The sequence below is a fragment of the Ananas comosus genome, linkage group 1 (genome assembly GCF_001540865.1).
Source record: "Ananas comosus cultivar F153 linkage group 1, ASM154086v1, whole genome shotgun sequence".
Taxonomy (NCBI): domain Eukaryota; kingdom Viridiplantae; phylum Streptophyta; class Magnoliopsida; order Poales; family Bromeliaceae; genus Ananas; species Ananas comosus.
This window is the reverse complement of record NC_033621.1, coordinates 10,828,046-10,848,823: the sequence shown is the minus strand read 5'-3', so window position 1 is coordinate 10,848,823 and position 20,778 is coordinate 10,828,046. Positions and strand designations below refer to the sequence as shown.

Here is a 20,778-nt window from a genome sequence, read left to right as displayed (position 1 = left end):
TTTTTTTGCTTTTAAAAGTGATGAATTTAAAAACTATGAATCATGTTGGCTATTTATTGTTAACTAAAATAAATCCCACTTCTTACCATGTGACGATAGACTTATGAAATTAGTGACGATATATTTAAAAGACTAATAAGTTGAATTGAATGAGTCTAATAAATTGTATAGAATTGCCGTCCACAAAAAACCCAAAAATAAAAAATTCAATAATAAACCTAACATCTATGTGAATTAAGTCAAATTTAAGCCGGTGAACGCTATGACTAAATCCTTAAGTGCAATAAATAAGCCCTTAGTCCTTCCTTACTACCGTATTTTTAAAATAATTGATTAGATAATTGATTAGCACTTACGATGCAGAAGAGAGAGAGAGAGAGAGAGAGAGAGAGAGAGAGGGCATTTGTTTATTTATTTACAACTTGATTTTGTTTACCATTTAAGTACTTAAGAAAACGACTAAGAAATAATCCTAACAGAGCCTAACCAAGTCATCAAAAAAATAAATGAAAAAAATATTCAGATCCGAATTCTAATTTGCGTAGACCCTACCCAGAATAATGCTCATTATTATTATATTATATCCCAGACCAAACACTGCAAAAGAAAACAAAAAAAAAAATCCCAAATCAAACATGACCTAAAAAGAAAAATACAAAGGTAGGAACTCACATCACAAAATGGTTCCTTCCTTTTCCCTGTTATACATCTACACTGTGAAAGCAAGCCAGGGAGAAACCATGCAAACAGAGAGAAAAAGGAAACAAGCAGAGACCATCAGGAAACAGGAAAAATCAACAGAAACAAGCATTTGTGAGAAGAGCACAAACATATGGTGGAGCAATTCAGAGTAGCATGAGCTCCCAGGCTCACCATCACAAGGGTGACAAACAGCAACCAAAACCTCCGAACTACAGATATGCTCTCGCTTTCGAATGACCGAAAGCCGACATTCACTTCGTCGGGAGATAAAACCAACCGATTTCCCCCCATTCGGTCGAGCGCATGTCTCGACCATGCATGTCCCCCCATTCATCAAGCATTTTCGTGTACAGTTGAACGCAAGCATGCAAATCGTTACATGGATCGCAGGGGCCTATGATCTCAGACCAGAAAGTTCCAGATTCGTGTTTTCGGCTTCTTGCTTTCGCACATCAAGATGCGCCGAACCTTGACAACCAGTTACTGCATTTTCCACCTGGAAATCTTTCCCAGCTACAATGACTCATTGTAGCTTGCACATGAATCTTGCAGGACGAAAGAGGGAAAAGAATCAGCAACGATAAGGAGGAAATCCAATAAAAGCCAGAGTTTCCTCCGGTTCGCCGCCTGTGGAGCAGGATAGAGATTCTCGCTGCCTCGGACCAGCAGGTCGCAGTGCGTCGGCCATCAATTTCGCGCCTTTCTTGAAGCAATTCATCATAAATGTCCAGTGCGGTTCAACGGCATCATAGTGCCTTATATGTATTACAAGTTGTTGGGATCCAAAAAAGAGAGAAGGAAAAAGAAACAAAATCAGGGGAAAGAAAGAAAGATAGCATCCAGAGTACATATCCAGGGTGCATAAGTTACAACACGGTCATTCGATATGATCTCAGGATGGTCGGTTTCAGCTTCAATCTGAATAATATTGAAGCCTCAGCAATGTTCCTCCAAAGCAGCCATCTCCTCTGTATATAGCAGGCCACACTGATGAGAGATGAGCAAAGATGAACCGTTGTAACTGTCAGAGTGCGACGAATATCTTCAATGGTCTCAAGGAATTAATCAACTCCCTGTCCACCTTCTCTTACGAGCCGGCCTCTCTGGTTTAACCTCCATCTCGGGTGGAACAGCTTCATTCACGGGTTTAGGCATTTCGTTCTCTGCTACTTTATTCTGCACTGTCTCCTTCTCAACCGGCATCGGCAATTTAAAGCGCTCGCTCCTCTTCTTAAGCTTTGCTACCGTGTCCAGGTGGCGGTCCCGGTCCTCCGCTACCTTTTCTGTGACCTGTCCCAAATCGCCATCCTTAGCGCTAGGGTTAGGGTTGGAACTTCCGGCATTATTATCGTTAGCTTCAGTTTTTCCTAACTCATCGGTGTTTAGGGTTTCGGCCTCCTTTGCCCTGCTTGAGGTGGTGAATGCTTTTGTTGCATCGACAGTAGTGAAATCCCTCTCCTTGTGGCTGGTCCAACGCTCCAGCTTAGAACGTCCCCTTCTAGAGTCTCCTATATTATCGTCGTCTGAGGTGGGCTCTTCCTTCCCTTGTTTCATGAATGGACCACGGAGATGAGCCTCTGATTGTTCACGAGTTTCGGAACGGTTCTTCTTGGATGAGGGGATGATTTCTTGGTCGGTTTGGCCTTTGCTATTGCCCTGATCAAAAGTACAGTTAAGTAGTGAGGAACAAATAAGTTACGCATTAACGAGATTGTTGAATAAAATTTTGGAGTTCTTCTCGCTGCTTACCATAAGCATGCCATATATAAGTGTAGTCATATTACTGCAGCACTACGAGAAGAATGTAACGTGGTTTATACATAAAAAAGTAAAGAAACAATTGAAAAGAAGTCACTATACAATCTTCATTCGCTCCAACCAAGGCGACGCAAGATGTAATGGAATTCATGAGACAGTTAAAAATTATTATCCGATAATGGTTGTTTTAATTTTTTTTGTTTTTGGTAGGCACTATTTATTCATCCTGCATGCAATTAATTCAAAGTTGCTGTTTTTTTTCCCCCACTTACTTTTATGACAAGAAATATGAGCACCTGAAGGTCATCAAGAAATCGCATTTCCCTAGCATTAATCAACTGGTGATAATTGTGACACTGACCGGAATCAATAAATAAAATACTTATCCACTTAATCCATTAACCAGATTTAGCTATTCAAGGCTATCGAAAAAGCTAATGACATTCCTCCTTTCCCTATGAAAAATAGTATAAAAAGGAACTCGTAATAGTACATCACTGTTTGCTTTCCTCATTTGGAAGAGTTAAATGGGTATTTATTTAAAGAAAAGCCCATTGAGACCAGATTCCCAATGCCCAAGTAGGTTAGGAAGCAATGGCTTCCATCAAGCCCCTGTAGTCTTTTAAAACCTTTCAGTACCAAGGACCTATTTCACCAAATAGGAGCTGTTGTAGAAATGCTGTTTACAAAGATTTGTTCAAAGCAGCAGAAAGAGTTCCGTTCATTATAATCACCTGACTGATATTCTGCTCAGCAGCAGGAGGGTTTGAATTGGAGCTGGCTAAGCCTATTTGGACCGTAAGCCTACCTATTGAAATCTCGCTTGGTTGGAATAGAACTATTAGAGCTAATAGCAGCCGTGCTTTCGAGCTCAAAAGCTCATTTTAGCTTCACATCATAGAAAAGCTCCAGAACTTTTCTTTTTTACCAAATGACTAACTGCTTCTCGTAGCAGATGCTCACAAATACCTTCTGTCCAAGATTTTCAGAGGCAAACTGATGCAAATCAAAATAGAGCCAAGTTATCAGAGGTTTATCAAGTCATACCTTCTCATTTTGGTGAGCACTGTGGTCCTGATGCCTCCTCTTTCCAGGCCGCTGAGAATTTTGCTCACTAGGTTCAGAGCTCTTGCGTTTTCTCATAGTCTCCTTCTGTTCCATGTACATATGATGGCCGCCAGACCCACTTGAAGAGTGGTAATTTTGAGAACTTACTCTATCATGTCTCGAGATTCTTTCATCACGCCCTTTATGCTGCATTGAAGTTTCTTCCCCAATTTGATCTCTCTTCGCGGACTCGTTTTGCCGTCTACGTTCTTTGTCCTGATAGATCTTATCCCCCACAGGCTTCAAATCTTCCTTATTCCTACTGCTACCATATAGCTTATCCTCTCCAGCCCGTCCGCTCCTTACTGCTCCTCGCCCTTCCTCTCTCTCACGATGTGTTGATGTACTTTCGTGAGGTTGTTTAGACCTTTGTCTATCCTCTCGCTCCCTGTGATGCAAACTATCTTCTTTATGCTTGGAAGGATAGTAGTCCTCAACTTTATCCCTTATTCTTGTATTATCCTCTCTCCTCCTTTGATCCACTCCATCGTCCCTCTCTCTCTTCCTTCGGCTGGATTCTTCCTTAGCCCTATACGATAGATCTTCCTTCTCAAGTTTGACTCTTCTCGAGCTCTCCTCATCCTTCTTTCTCTTGGTGTGCGAATCATCTAGGGTTTCGCGACGATTCATCAGGATATCGTCCCTCTCCCTTGGTCTGGAGCCTCTCCAGTCTCTGTCGTCGACTCGTTTCTTATGAAGGTCTTCATCCCTCTCAGTCCGATCGCTTGCTCTAACCTTACTCCTGTGTCTCATACCTGCCTCCAAACTCTGCTCTCGCCTGATATCTTCGTCTTTAACTCTTCTACCATGAAGGGCTTCTTCTCTCCTCTGCCAGACATCTGCCTCCCTCACCATCTCAAAATTCCTTCCTCTATCCAAATCTCTATGAGAGTAAGGGTGGTATATATCTTCCCTCCCTTTGGGAACTGTACGGCTTCTTTCATGGTGTTGGCCGTCCACTCTTCGGAAATTACTTTCTTCTCCTTCACGGCGCCACTTAGAATCACTTAACCGCCTGGATCGTTCATCTTGTACAACTTCTTCCCCAAGTTCAGGGCGCTTGTGATATTCCCTACTGCTCCCAGACTTTGCCCTGCTGTTCTCACTATGCGAGGTCCGCTGCATATCCTCATCGTCATTATCGAATGCCAAAGAATGCTCGACTCGCGAACTTAGCTTCGACTTCTTGCCAGAATGGGCTAAGTCATTGTCCTCACCAAGAGTCTCACTTGATTGGTGAATATCTGAATTGGCGTCATCTCCTCCTTCAATGCTGTCATGTAGTTCGAGCTTGTCTTCGTTTTCGTCAAATCTATCTTCAATGGTGGGTGATACCTCAGACTTCTCATTAATTTCACTGTTCTCAACTAGTTGGAGATCATCTTGATGATCATCATGTCCTTCTGAGTTGGTAGGTTGGGTACGAATTGCATCATTAGATTTTCTGCCACTTGAAGGCGAGTGTCTTGCAGTTGATATTTGTTGAGGCAACCTGAAAATTAATGGCAAGAAACTTCATTTCAAAACACATTCTGAAAAGTAATTTATAGTTATCAAGAAAGTTTATCAACTGATTTATCTTCCTAAACCTACATACAAAAGTTTCAGAAACTAACATGAAGATAACGTAAACATGTAAAGGACTAGTACGGAAACAAAAAAGCTAAAACCCCAATTACCCTAAATATTTGATGGTGGAAAGGCTTGAATTATGATCCCTTTTTTTAAGCAAATGCAACCAATCAATGGGTAAACAAACTCTATCAACTGAGATTTATAATAAGCCCTAGGGACATCAAGTTTCTTACGTACAAGAGTACAGAAACAATCATCTCCAATTATAGGCAGTCTTCATTTACGTCCCTTGGTAGTTTCTGTTCAACTTCTAGTTCTATTACTTTTTTAGTACCAAGAACATGTCTACTTGAGCGGCTTCGATCTTAAAACTAATACCAATTTTAAGTGGATAGAGTACTACAAACAATAATCACGTGATGACATGTACATTGAATTGCACCAATCCCTCACCGAGAATTAACTTGGGCAGACGTTAAGTGCCCAAATGAACAAAACCAAAGTCTAAGGACAGACATAAGCGCGTTGTCTAAGTCCACATCTTAAGTGAACCTACTATCTGAATATAGGACATCAGTCTACCACCATGTAAACCTAAGAGAGGATGGACACTTTCCAGCACGTTGAATGTTTCTTTTACGTCCCCAAGTAAATTGGAATTAAAAAAAAAAAAAAAAACTTTTAAGCGTGAAGAATACCAAAGGAGAAAAACTGCAGGTTACAACAGTCAAAAGGATGATATCCAATATTCATTTCCAATCAGACAGCAGATGTAAAGATACAGCATTAGTGGGCATTATTACAAATCCCCGGAAACAAAAAAAACAAAAAAAGAAGTAAGGATTTCACCAATTGTAGCAAGATTTTAATAAAATTATCCAACAATTAAACACCCCTCAAAAAGTATATCACTATATTTAAGAAGATAAAGCCAGAAAATGAAGATTTCTAATCATTTAAATTTTTCTATCATTTTCCTTAACAATTTAAGAATGTACTCAAAGAAAAGAACTAAGCATGAAATGCATAACATACCTCCCTCCATGATGTGCACCAGAAGAACCACCATTTACAGGGCTCTTAGTTTTGAAATTGGGAGGTGGGTACTGATCTTGAGTCTCGGAGGGAAGCAAGGCATTGTCTCCTCCTTCGGATGACAAGGGTGCTCGTCTAGTAGGAACCCTCCTATTTGTGGAAGAATTAATGTGATCCATGTAGTCTGACGCGTCATTTCTTTCATCTTCTTTAACTTCATAGGAATCTTTAGTACGTTCACCCTGGAAATCCTTCTCAGGTTGCTCTAGCACACCATTATACATAACCGGATCATCCACAGAGTCCTGTAACACAATCTGTTCACAGAAGCACCTTTAGAACATGGCTGTGAATGATTATCCCGTAATTACCAAGAAATTTCACTTACGTCATACTTTGATTTGTTTCAATCTACACACTGACCTTCATTTTCTATTCCTATCAGGTTATGCTGTCAAACACTATTTTAATTTTTCCTAACATGGAGTCGATTCATATGCCTCGAGTGACAAGGCAGCTGGATTAGTTGTTACATTGTCACCACATCATTACTTTGAGATGACATGACAATTTAATCAACTGCGACATTCCATTATGAAAATTATCCAGAGTTCAACTGAGCAACCAGATTTGAAACAAAAATTGAAGATCAGTGCTCAATTTCTCGCACAAATTGAAGTTTGGTTTGACCTGAGTGAAATTTCACAATAAGTTCATTGACAAACGATGTAAGCCATCCAACATATTTTATTTGTACATACTGCAAATGACAATTAGAAAGCAAGAAACTCAACAAATGGGTACATCAGTAAAAGCACCATTCAAAATGACTAAAGAAGTTGAGACTTACTTCTATAATTGCATCTGAATCACGCATACGAGGTGGCCTAGTGTCAATAGAGGGAAGACGTTCACCATAACCACCTTCAACCTGTATCGCCCTCCCAGTTGGCTGGGTAGACAAAGATACATAAATATAGGAATAAGAACTGGATAAACAATTAGACATGGAGGAAAAATATTAATTTAGGGACTGTTTGGCTTGGCTGTAACTTATTCAAAATTGCTTCTTGAAAAAATCTGTTCGAAGAAGCAGTAATAGATTTTCCATTAAAATCTTGTCTGCAGCTCCTCACTACAACATAAGGAACTTAACCAGAAAGCTCATTTTAGCTTCCTATTGCAGCTAAAACTTCAAAATGTTTGTTAGCCAAACGCCTGACTTATGGAAGATTCTGCTTTCAGGAATAGATTAGTCGATCCAAAAGCTAGGCCAAACAGGACATAATAAGCAACATCTAAATAAGGCATGTGTGAGGTATTGTAAACTACTGGATATTTAATATTGGAATATAGATGTCGTACTAATGGTGGTCGAACATTAGCAGGTCCTCTTCCTTGGCTATTAACATCAATTTGTCCATTATCAGCCTTACTAAGGCGCCCATTATCAGTAGAAATATCATGATAGCCCGCTGCAGCGGCAAGTTCAGGGGGTAAATCTGGATCGAACTCCTGAACCAAGAAGAGGAAAAAACTAAAAACTAAAAATAAGGGATTTGTTGGGGAGACATTAGTTCAATTTTTATAAATCCAATTTATAGAATAACCTGCTCAGATCGTCCACTTTCATAAACACGGATTTTACTTTGCATGGTAGCCTCCAAACGCATTTGTTCCTGGTAATCAAAAAGTAAACAACAAACAATGGTAACATACCTTTTCTTTGACTTGATATGCAGAAGTAAATGGGGCAAAGTAAGAGCCACTTACCAGGTGTTTGCAGTACTCTTTCCATTTGTCCTCATCAAGTTCAAAGTTGAAAAAATCTGAAACATCAGCTCCAGGATATCTCCATGGTTTTTCCTCAAAACTATCAATCTCAATATCAAATACCGTCCTGAGAAAAAATTGAGAAAATAAACATATCAATTTCCATTTCGTGGTAACGGTTCCAACTTACAAGACACTTCTATGAAAGAACATTAAGGACTTCATCAAATCAAGCTTTCTAGGCAAGTGAAAGCCAGTAAAGCCAGATTTTGAAGCTGTGGGCAAAGAACAATCTAACCCATGCAGGAAGTTCCCGTAGTTAAATCTCTGAAGAGGGAATTCCATATATTTGGCCCTTGAAGATACTTGATGTAGCTTAATTTGGCATATTAGGTTACAGCAACATAAGTTGAGTGTGTAGTATGTTGTCTCAAAATACTATTGATAGTACGATTGCAGTAAAATCTTACCATGAGCATGGGAGGGATCTGAGCGTTAAGTCAGTAAAAAGGCAATTTCTACTTTTCAAGAATACTAAAACAAGCGAAATTCCTTCTAAATATTCAATTAACCTAGATGGTAGTAATTTCAGGACAACATCTGCTTGTACAAACTGAGGGAACGAATAACTGTCGTCATCTTACCAAACACCATGAAAAACAAAAAAAAGGATAGCACCACAATCCTGTTACCATCTTTTTCTTTTGCTTATCTGAAATAAGATTACTGTCCATGATAGCATGATCAGGTAAGTACAGACACGGAATGTGCAAATATCTCAACCACGAGTAGAGAAAGTGTATTCATGCTTACTAAAATACCAAAGAAAAGAGAGAAAAAAAGATCGGTTAGAGACAGGTGATTAAATTCATGCAATCGCAGAGTCAATCATCCATATCCCAACAATGTGACATAAATGTATCTCTGAAGTACCATATTTGCACTGAGCTAGACCGAGTATGAGACTGTCAACAAGCTGCATGTATTATTAGTAGGATGATAAAGCTAACATACTGTTTACATTCTTGTCCTGGCATCAAAATTACGATATCAATTCCCGGAAATTTAATGTTACTGCAGTGAAGTCAACTGATGCCTCATTCATGGATATGAATCATGAAAGCTATTTGATGTAACAAGAGCATATTATAACAGCTAATAAGAATACAGCAAAAGGCTCATGGCAATAGTTGTCTTGCATAAGATTCATCACCTTCTTCATCGCTCAATCGAACTAATGGAATCAAATTTTCAGCAACATAGACATGCATCAAATTCTGATCATGACGAACAAACATCTAGTATTATAACCTAAGGGTTCATTATAAAAAGAGCGCATCATGCTTTCAATAAAAAACTAAACAACTTTATTCATTTTAGTCAACAAAAAAAAAGTAACTAATATTAGGACTAGCACAACTAAAGAACTAAAAACAAGTCAACTTTATATTGAGAGAATAATCACAATTACTAGCACGGAGACCGCCAAACATACTTGTGTGGGGGAAGCGTAAAATCCAATCCAGTGCCAAATGCACGAGCTGATGAATTATTCCAAGAACCAATTGGGTAGAAACCCTTCTGCGCATTCCCAATGCCTCTACCTAACGGAGGCCTCCAATCACCTCTCCCTCGACCAGCAAGAGGCCCAGATGGAAGAGGAGGACGGATTTGACCTTGAGGGCCGATAGCACTGCCAACACCTGATATGGGTCCCGCACCAGGTCTTACGTACTGCACAAAATAGGAAGACAAAATTGGCAAATGCAATAAAGGTAAAAGCTATATTTTAAACATATGCAATACCATAATTTCCTATGAAAACTATTGTAGGACAGTTGAAAAGATTCCAAACTTGTGTTCTTTTGTCCTCTTGAACTTGAATACAACATCAAAATGGTGATACGCAGATTTGTACAGTATAATTTCTGACAGCAACAGCATTCATAGGCCGGAAACAGGCTGAAATCCTAAATGAGTGCTCAAATTAAATTGATATGTCTTAAGTAATGAGACACAGGTGGCATTTGATATTTCAAATAAGATGAGTTAAAGCAGTAAAATAAAGTGTAATAAAGCTGGCTATTCAACGACCAAAAAAAGGCCTTCCAGTCAATAACGACCTAACTTTAGGACAATAAATATCTCTTGTTCTATACAAACTCTGGAATCCTGCAACTAGTTCTTCAAAAGCCGCCACATTTGTTTTTTCATCTTTTCTTATTTAAGCCACATGCGGATATAAATATGATCAGCTTGGTCTTTGGTAACACAACAAACAACAATAATTGTACGGGGGGAGGGGATCCTAACAATCTGACAACACACAATATGTGAGGGTCCAGATACAAATTTATCATTGGATCAAGGAATGTCAATGGCCGAGTCAATATAGGAAGATGATTGATGTAGCTAATGTAGGATCATGATAGATTAACACCAGATTATGTCCAATAAAAAGTCTAAAAGTCCGCTATTTTCATCCAATGGAGGTCACCTCGATACTTAAGCTCTGATTACTTTCCAAGTCAATCTGGGTCAAAACAAGTTTATTTGAATTTGATATGCTTTTGAGAATTTGAAAGATTTCCAACAGATTTTCAACAGTACATCTAGATGATAGTGAAAAAAAACAAAGACAAAAACACCATTCAAGAGCAAGGCCCTGAGCAAGAAACAAATCTAGATGTCATGTATGGTCTCAAAAGATTTGTATCTTAACAAAACATGAGTTTAGAAATAGTTTTGATTGATCCAACCTAGTAGATTAGTATGAGTTTGATTTAATCAAGTTCACATTTCTAATAATTGACATGTAAAGAGGTCAAAATTCAAATTTACTTCGAGTGAATGGCCTAATTAGGTCGTGTTGGTTCGGTTTGCATCAATAAATTCAGACATGTCCTGCATGAGGTCAATTAGATTTTGAATGGCCTTTTCTACAAACTTTCAAACAAACCTCATCACTATTTGGTCAGTAGCTTTCTTAGCTTAAATAAATTTTAAAATTAAATAACAAGAAATGAAGAAAGCTTGAACTAGAAAAAGATAGGTAGATATGATTAGGTATGCAAACAGGGCGGATCCGAGGGGCAGGAGAGGTCCCTCACCTCCTGCTCCGATTCTTGTCAGGTTATTATTGGCCCCCACTTATCGCTCCATTCGGGGTGGATCGGTGCGGAAGCAGGTTTTTGGCGGTTTTTTGACTGATTCGGGCGGATCAAAGGAAGAAAGGGGTCTTCCGCCTCCCACTCCATTTACCAGGCGGATCGGGGTGGATTCGGGGTGGATTCGGGGTGGGTTATATTTTTCTATACTTTTGGTTCCCACTTACCGCCCCATTCAGGATGGACCAGGGTGGGAGCTCCACCAACCCCGATCCATTTACATCCCTAGATGTGGATGTTCCCAATCAACTTACTGTCATAATTGTCCAGATACAACATATCTATGGCTCTTTCACTGCTCTCTTCACTCTTCCGATCCCTCCCTAATTATTCCATACTTTCTCTTTAACCTTCTTCCGTTTCATTTTACTGAACTATCACAACTTATGCAAAATTTTCTGCAATAATCTTAATTTCCTGAGAATTTATCCCCTTTTTACGGTTTTGAAACCTATTCATCTTGTATTCATTAAATCATATCCCTTTTAAGGTTTGAATGCTTTGAACCTTCTATTTTGGGATTGTCTTGGTCTCTTTTCAATTATGGCCAAAGGGACATCGAAAGAATCATACATTCTAGTGGAAAATTATCAAAATTGGACAATTTTTTAGGGCAAACACCTTTTTCTCCCTAATCTTCTTACTTTGGATTTGCAATTATTGTCGATTTCATATTTTTCTTTTGTTACACTCTTTATCCCTTCTACCAACATCGTTGGATGACTGATCGACTAACTTCACCCCACACAGCAATTTTCTTTCCTTTTAGTACCAGCTCCCCAGTTTTGACAACTTCAGAAGATTTGGACAATTTACAATTTCCCAAAAGAATCATCAAAGAAACAGGAAATAAAATAAAACGTGAAGCAACGAAAGTTACGAACATAGTGCGATTTGAGATGTAGATATACATTCTTTCAGCCAATACCACTAGATTCGGGATGAAATTTCTTCAAATTATGAAAATACAACTACTAGTTTGGTACAAACATCCCACTGTTGGATTAGACATTGGTCCTCACGATTAACTGTTTTTGTAAGTAATATTCTCCCAAAAAAAAAAAGAAATTCACTTTGATCCATTGGATCGCTTTCTATGCTGTGATCAAACAAATTTTAAGAAGAATTCAACTTTATTTACTTTGGAGAGTTATATGGTGGTAGCACAGAGCTTGTGCTAAATTTTGCATGTGTTGTGAGCGGATCTATGCATAAAAAACCAACGACATAATTTTTTTCTCTTTTTTGCAGTTTGGAAGAAAAAAGAAAGCCCCACCAATTTGGCCATGGAGTAATTATAATGACATTCAGTAAAGAGAATGGTGTTTGGTACTGCAAGCACCTCATTTCTTTCCAAGAACTTCGGATCAGAGTTGCACGGAATTGTCCTTTTCTCCGCAACACAAGAGTTACATATTTCTAATTCACGCAAAATAAAAGGTTTCCTTAATTGTTTTCATCTGGAGAAGGAACTCATTAGTCCATGCAAAGTATGTGTTTCCCAACGTTGTAATCGAGAATAATAACAATCCAAAGATGATATTATCCATGAAATCAAGTAAATTTTACATGTAAATACAAGCAAAACAGGGGCAACTAGATTGTACAGCATATATCGTAATTACAGTTTGCTAGAGTTTTCAGCTTCAGCTTTCCCAGGCATAAACTGACCTTGAACATGGAATGGTGCGGTGGCGGATGGAAGCTATGATTGCTGTACCCGATCCGTGCAGACGCAGCGGCACCACCGGCTCCGCTCCCTTTCTGCGCTCCCTCTCCGCCGTCCTTCCTCTCCCCATCCCCGCCCGCCTGCATACCCTCTTCCCCCCAATCCTGCTCCTCCGCGGCAGGTAGATGGTGGTGGTGGAGCTGATCCTCATCAGTAACAATAACCAAATCCTCCTCGCCGTCCTCATCTTCGTCTCCGTCCTCCACCCCTCCCCTTCCATCGCGAAGGCCGCCGAGCATGCCATAGTTGTCGTCGTTCAGCACGATCTGCAGATCGTCCTCGCTGTCGCTGTCCCAATCTTCGCTCCCGGAGGGCTTCGGATCGCGGCCCAGAAACGGCGCCGGAGCGGGCGGGCCAGATGAGAGGCCCGGGATGGCCGGGACCTGATCCAGATCGCCAACATCCGTGTTCTCCTCAATTTTACCTTTCAATAATTGATCCCCGCCGCCGTCCACTTGAACCCCAGTTCCCTCATCCTCCTCCATCACATCGGCGCCGCCCTCCGAGATTTGCGAAACCCTAGCTCCGTTCCCCTCGTTGTTACCCTTCTCCAAAACCCTAGCCCCGCTCTCGTCCCGAGCATAGGATCCCACGGCATCGGCCGTTCTCGTAGACGCGCCATCCTCCTCGTCATCGTCCCAATTCGCCGGCGCCTCCACGGCGGGCGGCGCGCGGCCGAGGAGCCAGTCATCGTCGCCGTCATCGTCCCCACCGCCGCCGAGCTCATCCGCCGCCGCCGCCGCCCCCGCCGCCGCCGCTGGAGCTAGGGTTTGAGGGGGATGAGACGGGGATACCTCAATCGCGATCCGATCGGCGCCGGGCGCGACAGCTGCGGCGGCGGCGGCGGCGGAGGAGGGGTGGAGGACGTCGGTGTAGAGATCGCCGAACTCGTCGTCGTCGTCCATGGCGGCGATGGAGGAGGAGGAGGAAGAGGGAGAGATGAGTCTCCGAGCCGAGGCGGCGTGGGTGGGGGGAGGGGATGGGGAGGGGAGAGGCGAAGAGAAGAGAGAATAAGCAATTGTGTTTGCTCAGCGAGTTTTTATATGTAGGGGAGGAGTATATTTACAAATGTACCTAATAAAAGAGGAGTTGTTACAATTTACTAATAAAGGAAAATTTACTCTTTCATGAGGGGTTCCGTGTAAAAAGTGATCAGAAACACAAGCAATAATTTACTATTTAAAAAAAATATATTAAAATTTGTTATGTTAATTTTTTAATTTTACTAAAACTTATTTAGATTTTTATGAACCCTAAGGCTTCGTTTGGTTCGGAAATTAGTAGGAACTAGTTATTCCAAAGATAGGTACAGGTATGGATTTTTATAAGAACAAAGGTATTTTTTTGTTTGGATGAAAATGTGAGTATAAGTCGAAACTAAAAAAATTGTGTTTGGATGATTATTGGAAATAAGAGAAATAGTTGATGGTTATAAATAGAAAATAATGATATTACCCCTATAATTAAATTTAAATTTTTAAATTTTAAATTTGTAATTTTAAATTGAAATTTTTAATTTTTAAATTTTAAAATTTGAAATTAAAATTTAAAATTTAAATATTCAAATTTATAAATTTTAAATTTTAAATTTTAGACCAAATTTAAATTTGAAATATAAAAAATATCAAATTTAAAATTTAAAAATTTATAATATCAAATTTAAATTTTAAACTTTAAAATTTAGAATTTATAATTTACAATTTTAAAATTACAAATTTTAAATTCTAAAAATTTAAATTCTATTTTAAAACAAAACTCTCTCTCTCTCTCTCTCTGCACCCAAGTGGGTGGGAACAAGTTTGTTCCCACTCGGGGTGGGAACTATAGTTCCCATCTTAACAAAATTGTGTTTGGGTGCAAGAGGGGAGATAAGCCCCTTATCTCTCCTCTTGTACCCAATCCAAACGGTATTTAAGATGCTTACTCTTTTTAGAGTGTATAAGTAAATTTTTTGCTGAACACTAAATTCTGATTTTTTTTTTTTTTTAGTTTCGATTTGATTTTATTAGATTAGTCCTATTTGAATGAATGAATATCTCGTATGATGTAATTTTTTATTTTATTCAATTTGATAAAGAATATAATTGAATATTTAGAATTTAATATCATATTTGGCCTATATGCTATTTTTTTAAAATAGGATAAATTATTTTGTAAGTGAAATATACTATCCTACTAAATTATCGATAGTAAGATTTTTGAAAATTAAAAATCAAACTTTTTTACTTATAATTATACTAGAAAATTCTTATATGGAGTAAGTTATTCTTATATAACTTATTCCGACATCAAATAAATTAGAAAAAAAGATACAAAAATTCTCTGAACTTCCATATTTTTATACGTAGGCCACTTGTCTAAATATTTTTTTTCTTTCTGTATAGATAATATAATAACATTCTTGATTATATTTCAGATTAGCTTGGATCGAAGTTACTGAACATTGAACAATAGCGTTTTGATCATATTTCAGATCGATTTAAACCCTCTAAGAGGATGTTTGGTTGCATATAGTTGTAATTGCATTGTAGCCGAAACTATGTACAACTTCAAATATGATATTTGGTTTGAATCATTTGAATCAAATTGCTGCTATTGGAACTGTATGAGGAGGCTCAATTGCAGTATTTGAAATTATGTCCAAATTAGCCATATTTCCAACCTCAGTAATAAGAAAGAGTAAATTTAAACAAAAGATAAGTCACCTTCATAATCACTTTATAAACAAAAAAAAAAGGGCATTAGAGGTATTATACCATTGCATAGATAAAAGTGATAAAATTTCGACAATAAATTTCTCAATTGCAAGTCACCAAAGAAATTAGTTATAACTGTAATGCTTTTTACTACATCCAACCAAATAATATGCATGTAGTTATAATTGTTGTATTCGAACTACATATGTAATGAACTGAACTTTTGCAAATTGCGAAGCTCTAGTGGGTAATAAGGATTTGAATCCATTCCAATAGTTTCAAGGGTGTTTGGGAAACAACCGAGTATTTTCTACTTGAAAATAACGTGAAAATAGACTTTTGAGATGTAATTCTGCTGAAAGTGCAGATTTCGTACTGAGTACTGAAACTAAATATTAGTGCCAATTTTTCTCTGTGTAGAGAAGAAACCAACATTCAGATTTTGAGAAACTCACCTCGAGTATAGGTACTAATTATCGAGTGTTAGTATTGATTTGAGCGAGTACCAATATGTAGTAGAAAGTTGAGGAAATTAATGTTCAGACTGCGAAACTACGCTGGGAGTACCGATACTACTGCCCGTGTAGCAGTATCAGAACTCATGTACCGGTATTTAATGCTATGAATAGCAATTTTTGAGAGGTTACAATATGACTCTTTGTGGGGTTTATTTGCAAATCTAGCCTATCTATAAAACTCCCTTCACCAATCAAAAACCCTAAAAAAAAAATTTCTGCCCCTTCCTTACTCTTCCTTTCCTTTTTCGCTCTCTAGAAGCAAAAGAGACCCCTGGATCTATTTGGAGAAACTTAGGATTGACCCTTTTAGAAGCTTTGGATCAGTCGAAAGCTTCAAGAGGAGACTTTAGAAGGGAAAAAAAAATCTTTTGATCCACGTTTTAAGTGCTAGAGTAGAAGAAGTAAGTGGGTATTTTAAAATATTGGTTCTAGAGTTTTTGAAAATGAAGATTTTTGAGATTTTGATATTGCTGGAGTTGTTTTTCCAGGATTTCTTGGTGTTTTAAGAGATTAAATCCATCTTTTGGAAGAAAAACCTAGCAAAGGTAGAGAATATCACCGAAAATGGTGATCTCACTCTTTGTCCATCGTTCTTAATTTTATTAATATGCTAAATTAGTAAATATTGTTCTAAAATCTAGATTAAAATGAAAAATCGATTAGATGTATGTAATAGTGATGAGAACCTAAAATCTAGATTAAAATGAGTGTCATCTAAACTTAAATCAAAATCTAAGATAAGATATAAAGACATATGAACTCTAGAATAAGTATAAACTATAGAATAATTTGGTAAACAATGGATATGTACTATAACCCTAAGAGTGCATTTGGTTCGGATCATCCTGGTAGGATTACAAGCAATCCTATCAGGATTACTGCATTTGATTCATCCAGTATGTAATATATTCGATATTGTAGCATTACAACAGGTATAATATTACACCGAAAATATTACCGGGGGGTGTGTGTATCTTGAATTACTGAAGGCGGCTAATCTTACATGTTATATAAAATTATAAGGTTACCCCTCCAACTCTCGAAATTCTTTCAATACGTCATTTTAAAAATTTTAATTTAAAATTTTGAATTGTCAACATTTAATTTTAAAATTTTAATTTAAATTTAAATTTTAAATTTTAAATTTTAAATTTTAAATTTTAAATTTTTAAACTTCAAATTTTTAATTTACATCTAAAATTTTAAATTTTAAATTTTAAATTTTCAATTTTCAATTTTAGATTTTAAATTTTAAATTTTAAATTTTAAATTTAGATTTTAAATTTTGAATTTTAAATTTATATTTATATTTAAAGTTTAGATTTTAAATTTATAAGTTTCATATTTATATTATAAAATAAAATATTAATTAAATTTTAAATTTATATTTATATTTAAAATTTAGATTTTAAATTTATAAATTTCATATTTATATTTTAAATTAAAATATTAAATTTTATATTTTTTTGAAATTTAAAATTTAAAATTTAAAATTTAAAAAATTTAAATTATTTAAAATAAAATTTAGTAAAAATATATTATTTGTAACAGTAAAAAAAAAATTTCTAATATGGCTAAGGACAATTTTGGAATAAATTATATTTTATTGTCAAGATTATTGAATTTTATAGATTGAACCAAACATAATAATGCTTTAAATACTACATTCCAGTATTACATTACTTTTATATGCACATATCATGTTGGTGTTTGCCACTGCTTTGTTCGGGTATGGGAGGTCTTGCTCGTTCGGCAGGTTTACGTGCGTGTTCGAGCGGGCTCAAATTGGGTAGTCTTGGAGCGTGAGAGAATGCATCTCCAACTATATTGTATTTTTAATTATATTGAACTAAAAGACCTCTAAGTTTTGCTCGCACAACAACTCTAAAATCAACGATAGACATTTTTAGAAAGATTATCCTTAACCTTATCCTAAATGGCCTTCTATTTATCTCATATGGTTCTAGTATCTGTATAGTTTAGATAAATAAGTGTGAACTTTTAATTTTGATAATTAAAATTTTCTAGAATAAGTGTAAGATATGAACTCTAGAACTCTAGAATTCTATTAGTTTCCATCAAAACCAAAATGCTAACGGTCCTTACTAAAATAATGTCTCTTTGTAACTTAAAAATTTTAATATTAAAATAAGCAAATAATAATATGAGGTAAAATTTTAAAAAAAGTAAATTCTAATATACTACAATATTATTAACTCTATTTTGTTTAATAATGCCATGACATATCGTACCAAATAACACGAGTTAATTGCATACAACTCCCTACAAACACATCAAATTATAAATATATCCTATTACAATTTAATTAATCTAAATGTGTTAATATATTTATATTTGCCTCTACTATTAGTATCTCTTCTCTCTTAACCCGTTTCCCCACACTCGCGCTCTTCGTCTCCCTTCTTACTCTCTCACAATCTCTTCCTCCATTTGTGATTCCAAAGCCCTTCCGTAAATCCTTGAATGTCATCGTCATTGACGATCTCAATCCCTCTTCAACACCAGCTATACTACATATGACGATAAGGGCAAGATAGTACAATCAAGCTATCACTCTTTACCATAGTGGCACTGAGGCTACCGTATTAAAGTTGACACTAGAGAAGGAGAACGACAACAATGGTGATGAGTGGAGCCCTCTCTCCCGATCTAGCTACAAATGGGAAGAAGTAGGAGAGGAATGGATTTCAATTAGATAGGTGGTGGAGAATGCCATCGGAGGAGAGGGGCAAGGTCGAACGTATAGGAAGAGGAGAGCAAGGAGGAAGTGGGAGAAGGAAACGATAAGTTCGCTACATGGCGGTGATAGTGTTTATAGGAGGATGGTAAAAAATGCATGGAGACCCCTGAACTATAGGTCATTTGGAAATAACTCGCTCAACTTTGCTTATTATTTATTCGTAGTAAAGGCAAATAAGTAAAACTGTCATTACATTGCATCCATAATAAAAGCATCATAAATCTTAGCAATATATTTGCATCCTTAATAAAAGTATCATAAATCTTAACAATATATACTACTAGTTTGAGAGGAAAAAAAAAAAAAGAAGAAAACATTTCTTGAAGAAAAAAGAAGACAATGGGAAAGAGTATTTTTACATATATTTAGCAATTGAAGGGACATATTTGCAATAGTGACCATGAATTCAACATTTGGAGGGACATCTTTATATAATTCTAGTATTTGGTGGGACACATTTTCAAAGTTAATCTCATGCCTTTGTGAGGAGAATATTTTTCTATATTTCTACATATTAATAATATTTGTAAAGTTAATATTGTCATTTCACTTCTTAACTATTAAAAATAAATATAATACTAATTGCTTTAAACAAAAAGGAAAAATATGAACATGTCACACATTTGGAGGAACATATTTAATCACTTAAATTTTGGAGGGATATATTTGTATTCTGATGTATTTGCAGGAAGCTATATGTAATGAACCTTTTTTTTATTCATTTCTCATATAAATTTTTAATTGTAAGTGCTCTAAAAAGCCCAATCCATATTCATTTATTAGAAGTTAATTAACTAGGGTAAACCACAATTGCACCCATGTGGTTTAACTTATTTTACTTTGTTACTCGTGGTTTTGAAAAGTTGCACTTAACTGTTTTATAGTTTAGCTTCTTTTTTATTTTGTCATAATGTAATTAAAAAAGTTATAATTAACTATCCTACTCTTGGGCCTCGCCTTGAGGGAGGAAGCTTTTTGAAGATGAATTCTCGCAGAGCAACACAACAGAGTATCTAGCTGCGCATATACAATAATATAAGTTAGTGCAATATAAACTACTATAACTAATGGTGTGTTTGGTTCGCTTCGTTTTCACCCTGGAATCGAAATTAGAATTGATAAATCCGTTTGTGGGTATTTGGTACGCGGGAGTTCCATTCCGATTCCGATTCCCGAGTGGAATGGGAATTCCCCAATCACCTCTTTTTTCAATCCAGCCTAGGAGGCCGGATTGAAAGTTGAATCCGGACGGAATGGATATTTATTCGGATTAAATTTATTTTTTCAACTTTTTTAATTAAAATATGAGTTAAAGTTTAAAAATTAAATATATAATTTTAAATTTTAAACTTAAATTAAAAATTAAAATTTAATCAAGTATTTCGAATCTAACTTATGAATTTGAATTTAAATTAAATTTTAATTTATATAAAATGTTATTCAAATTTTATTTCAAACTTAAATTAAATTTATGTATTCAAATTAAAATTTAAATTGTAATTTTAAATTTGAATTTGAATAAATCAAAATTTAGTTTCATATTTTAAATTATCCACTCAACTTCAAAGTTTAATTTTTTTAAAAAAAGTAGATTTAAAATTTTAACATTATTTCAAAATTTTAATGTAAATTTTTAATATTTAATTTTTAATTTGAATTTAAATTAATATATTATAAAGATAATGTTAGTATATTAATTTGATTACATTTTTTATATCCGCCTGAACCAAACATCGACAATGGGAATGATTTATTCCGATTCCGATTCAGGTGATAAATCAAACAGAATTAGGTAATGAGTCATTCCGATTCCGATTCCAGCTTATTTTGATTCCGATTCCGATTTCGATTCCGACTTCGAACCAAACACGCCCTAAATATAGACTATCTATAATCATATTATTTTACTGTGTAGTCCGCTCTGAGTGCACTCTTCAGTCCTATTTGCAAAGCAGTA

The 20,778-nt window shown here is 36.3% G+C and overlaps 1 protein-coding gene across 1 annotated transcript; it reads right to left on the bottom strand.

Annotated features, from left to right (window-relative positions):
* LOC109707195 (FIP1[V]-like protein) lies at window positions 761-13,835 on the bottom strand. The gene is made up of 9 exons (XM_020228320.1): window positions 12,789-13,835; window positions 9,446-9,684; window positions 7,951-8,077; window positions 7,788-7,856; window positions 7,543-7,692; window positions 7,028-7,129; window positions 6,178-6,494; window positions 3,508-5,059; window positions 761-2,358 (listed from the first exon to the last, which is right to left on the bottom strand). The coding sequence occupies exons 1-9, from the start codon at window positions 13,749-13,751 to the stop codon at window positions 1,768-1,770; spliced, it is 4,110 nt and encodes a 1,369-aa protein (XP_020083909.1). The 5' UTR covers window positions 13,752-13,835; the 3' UTR covers window positions 761-1,767.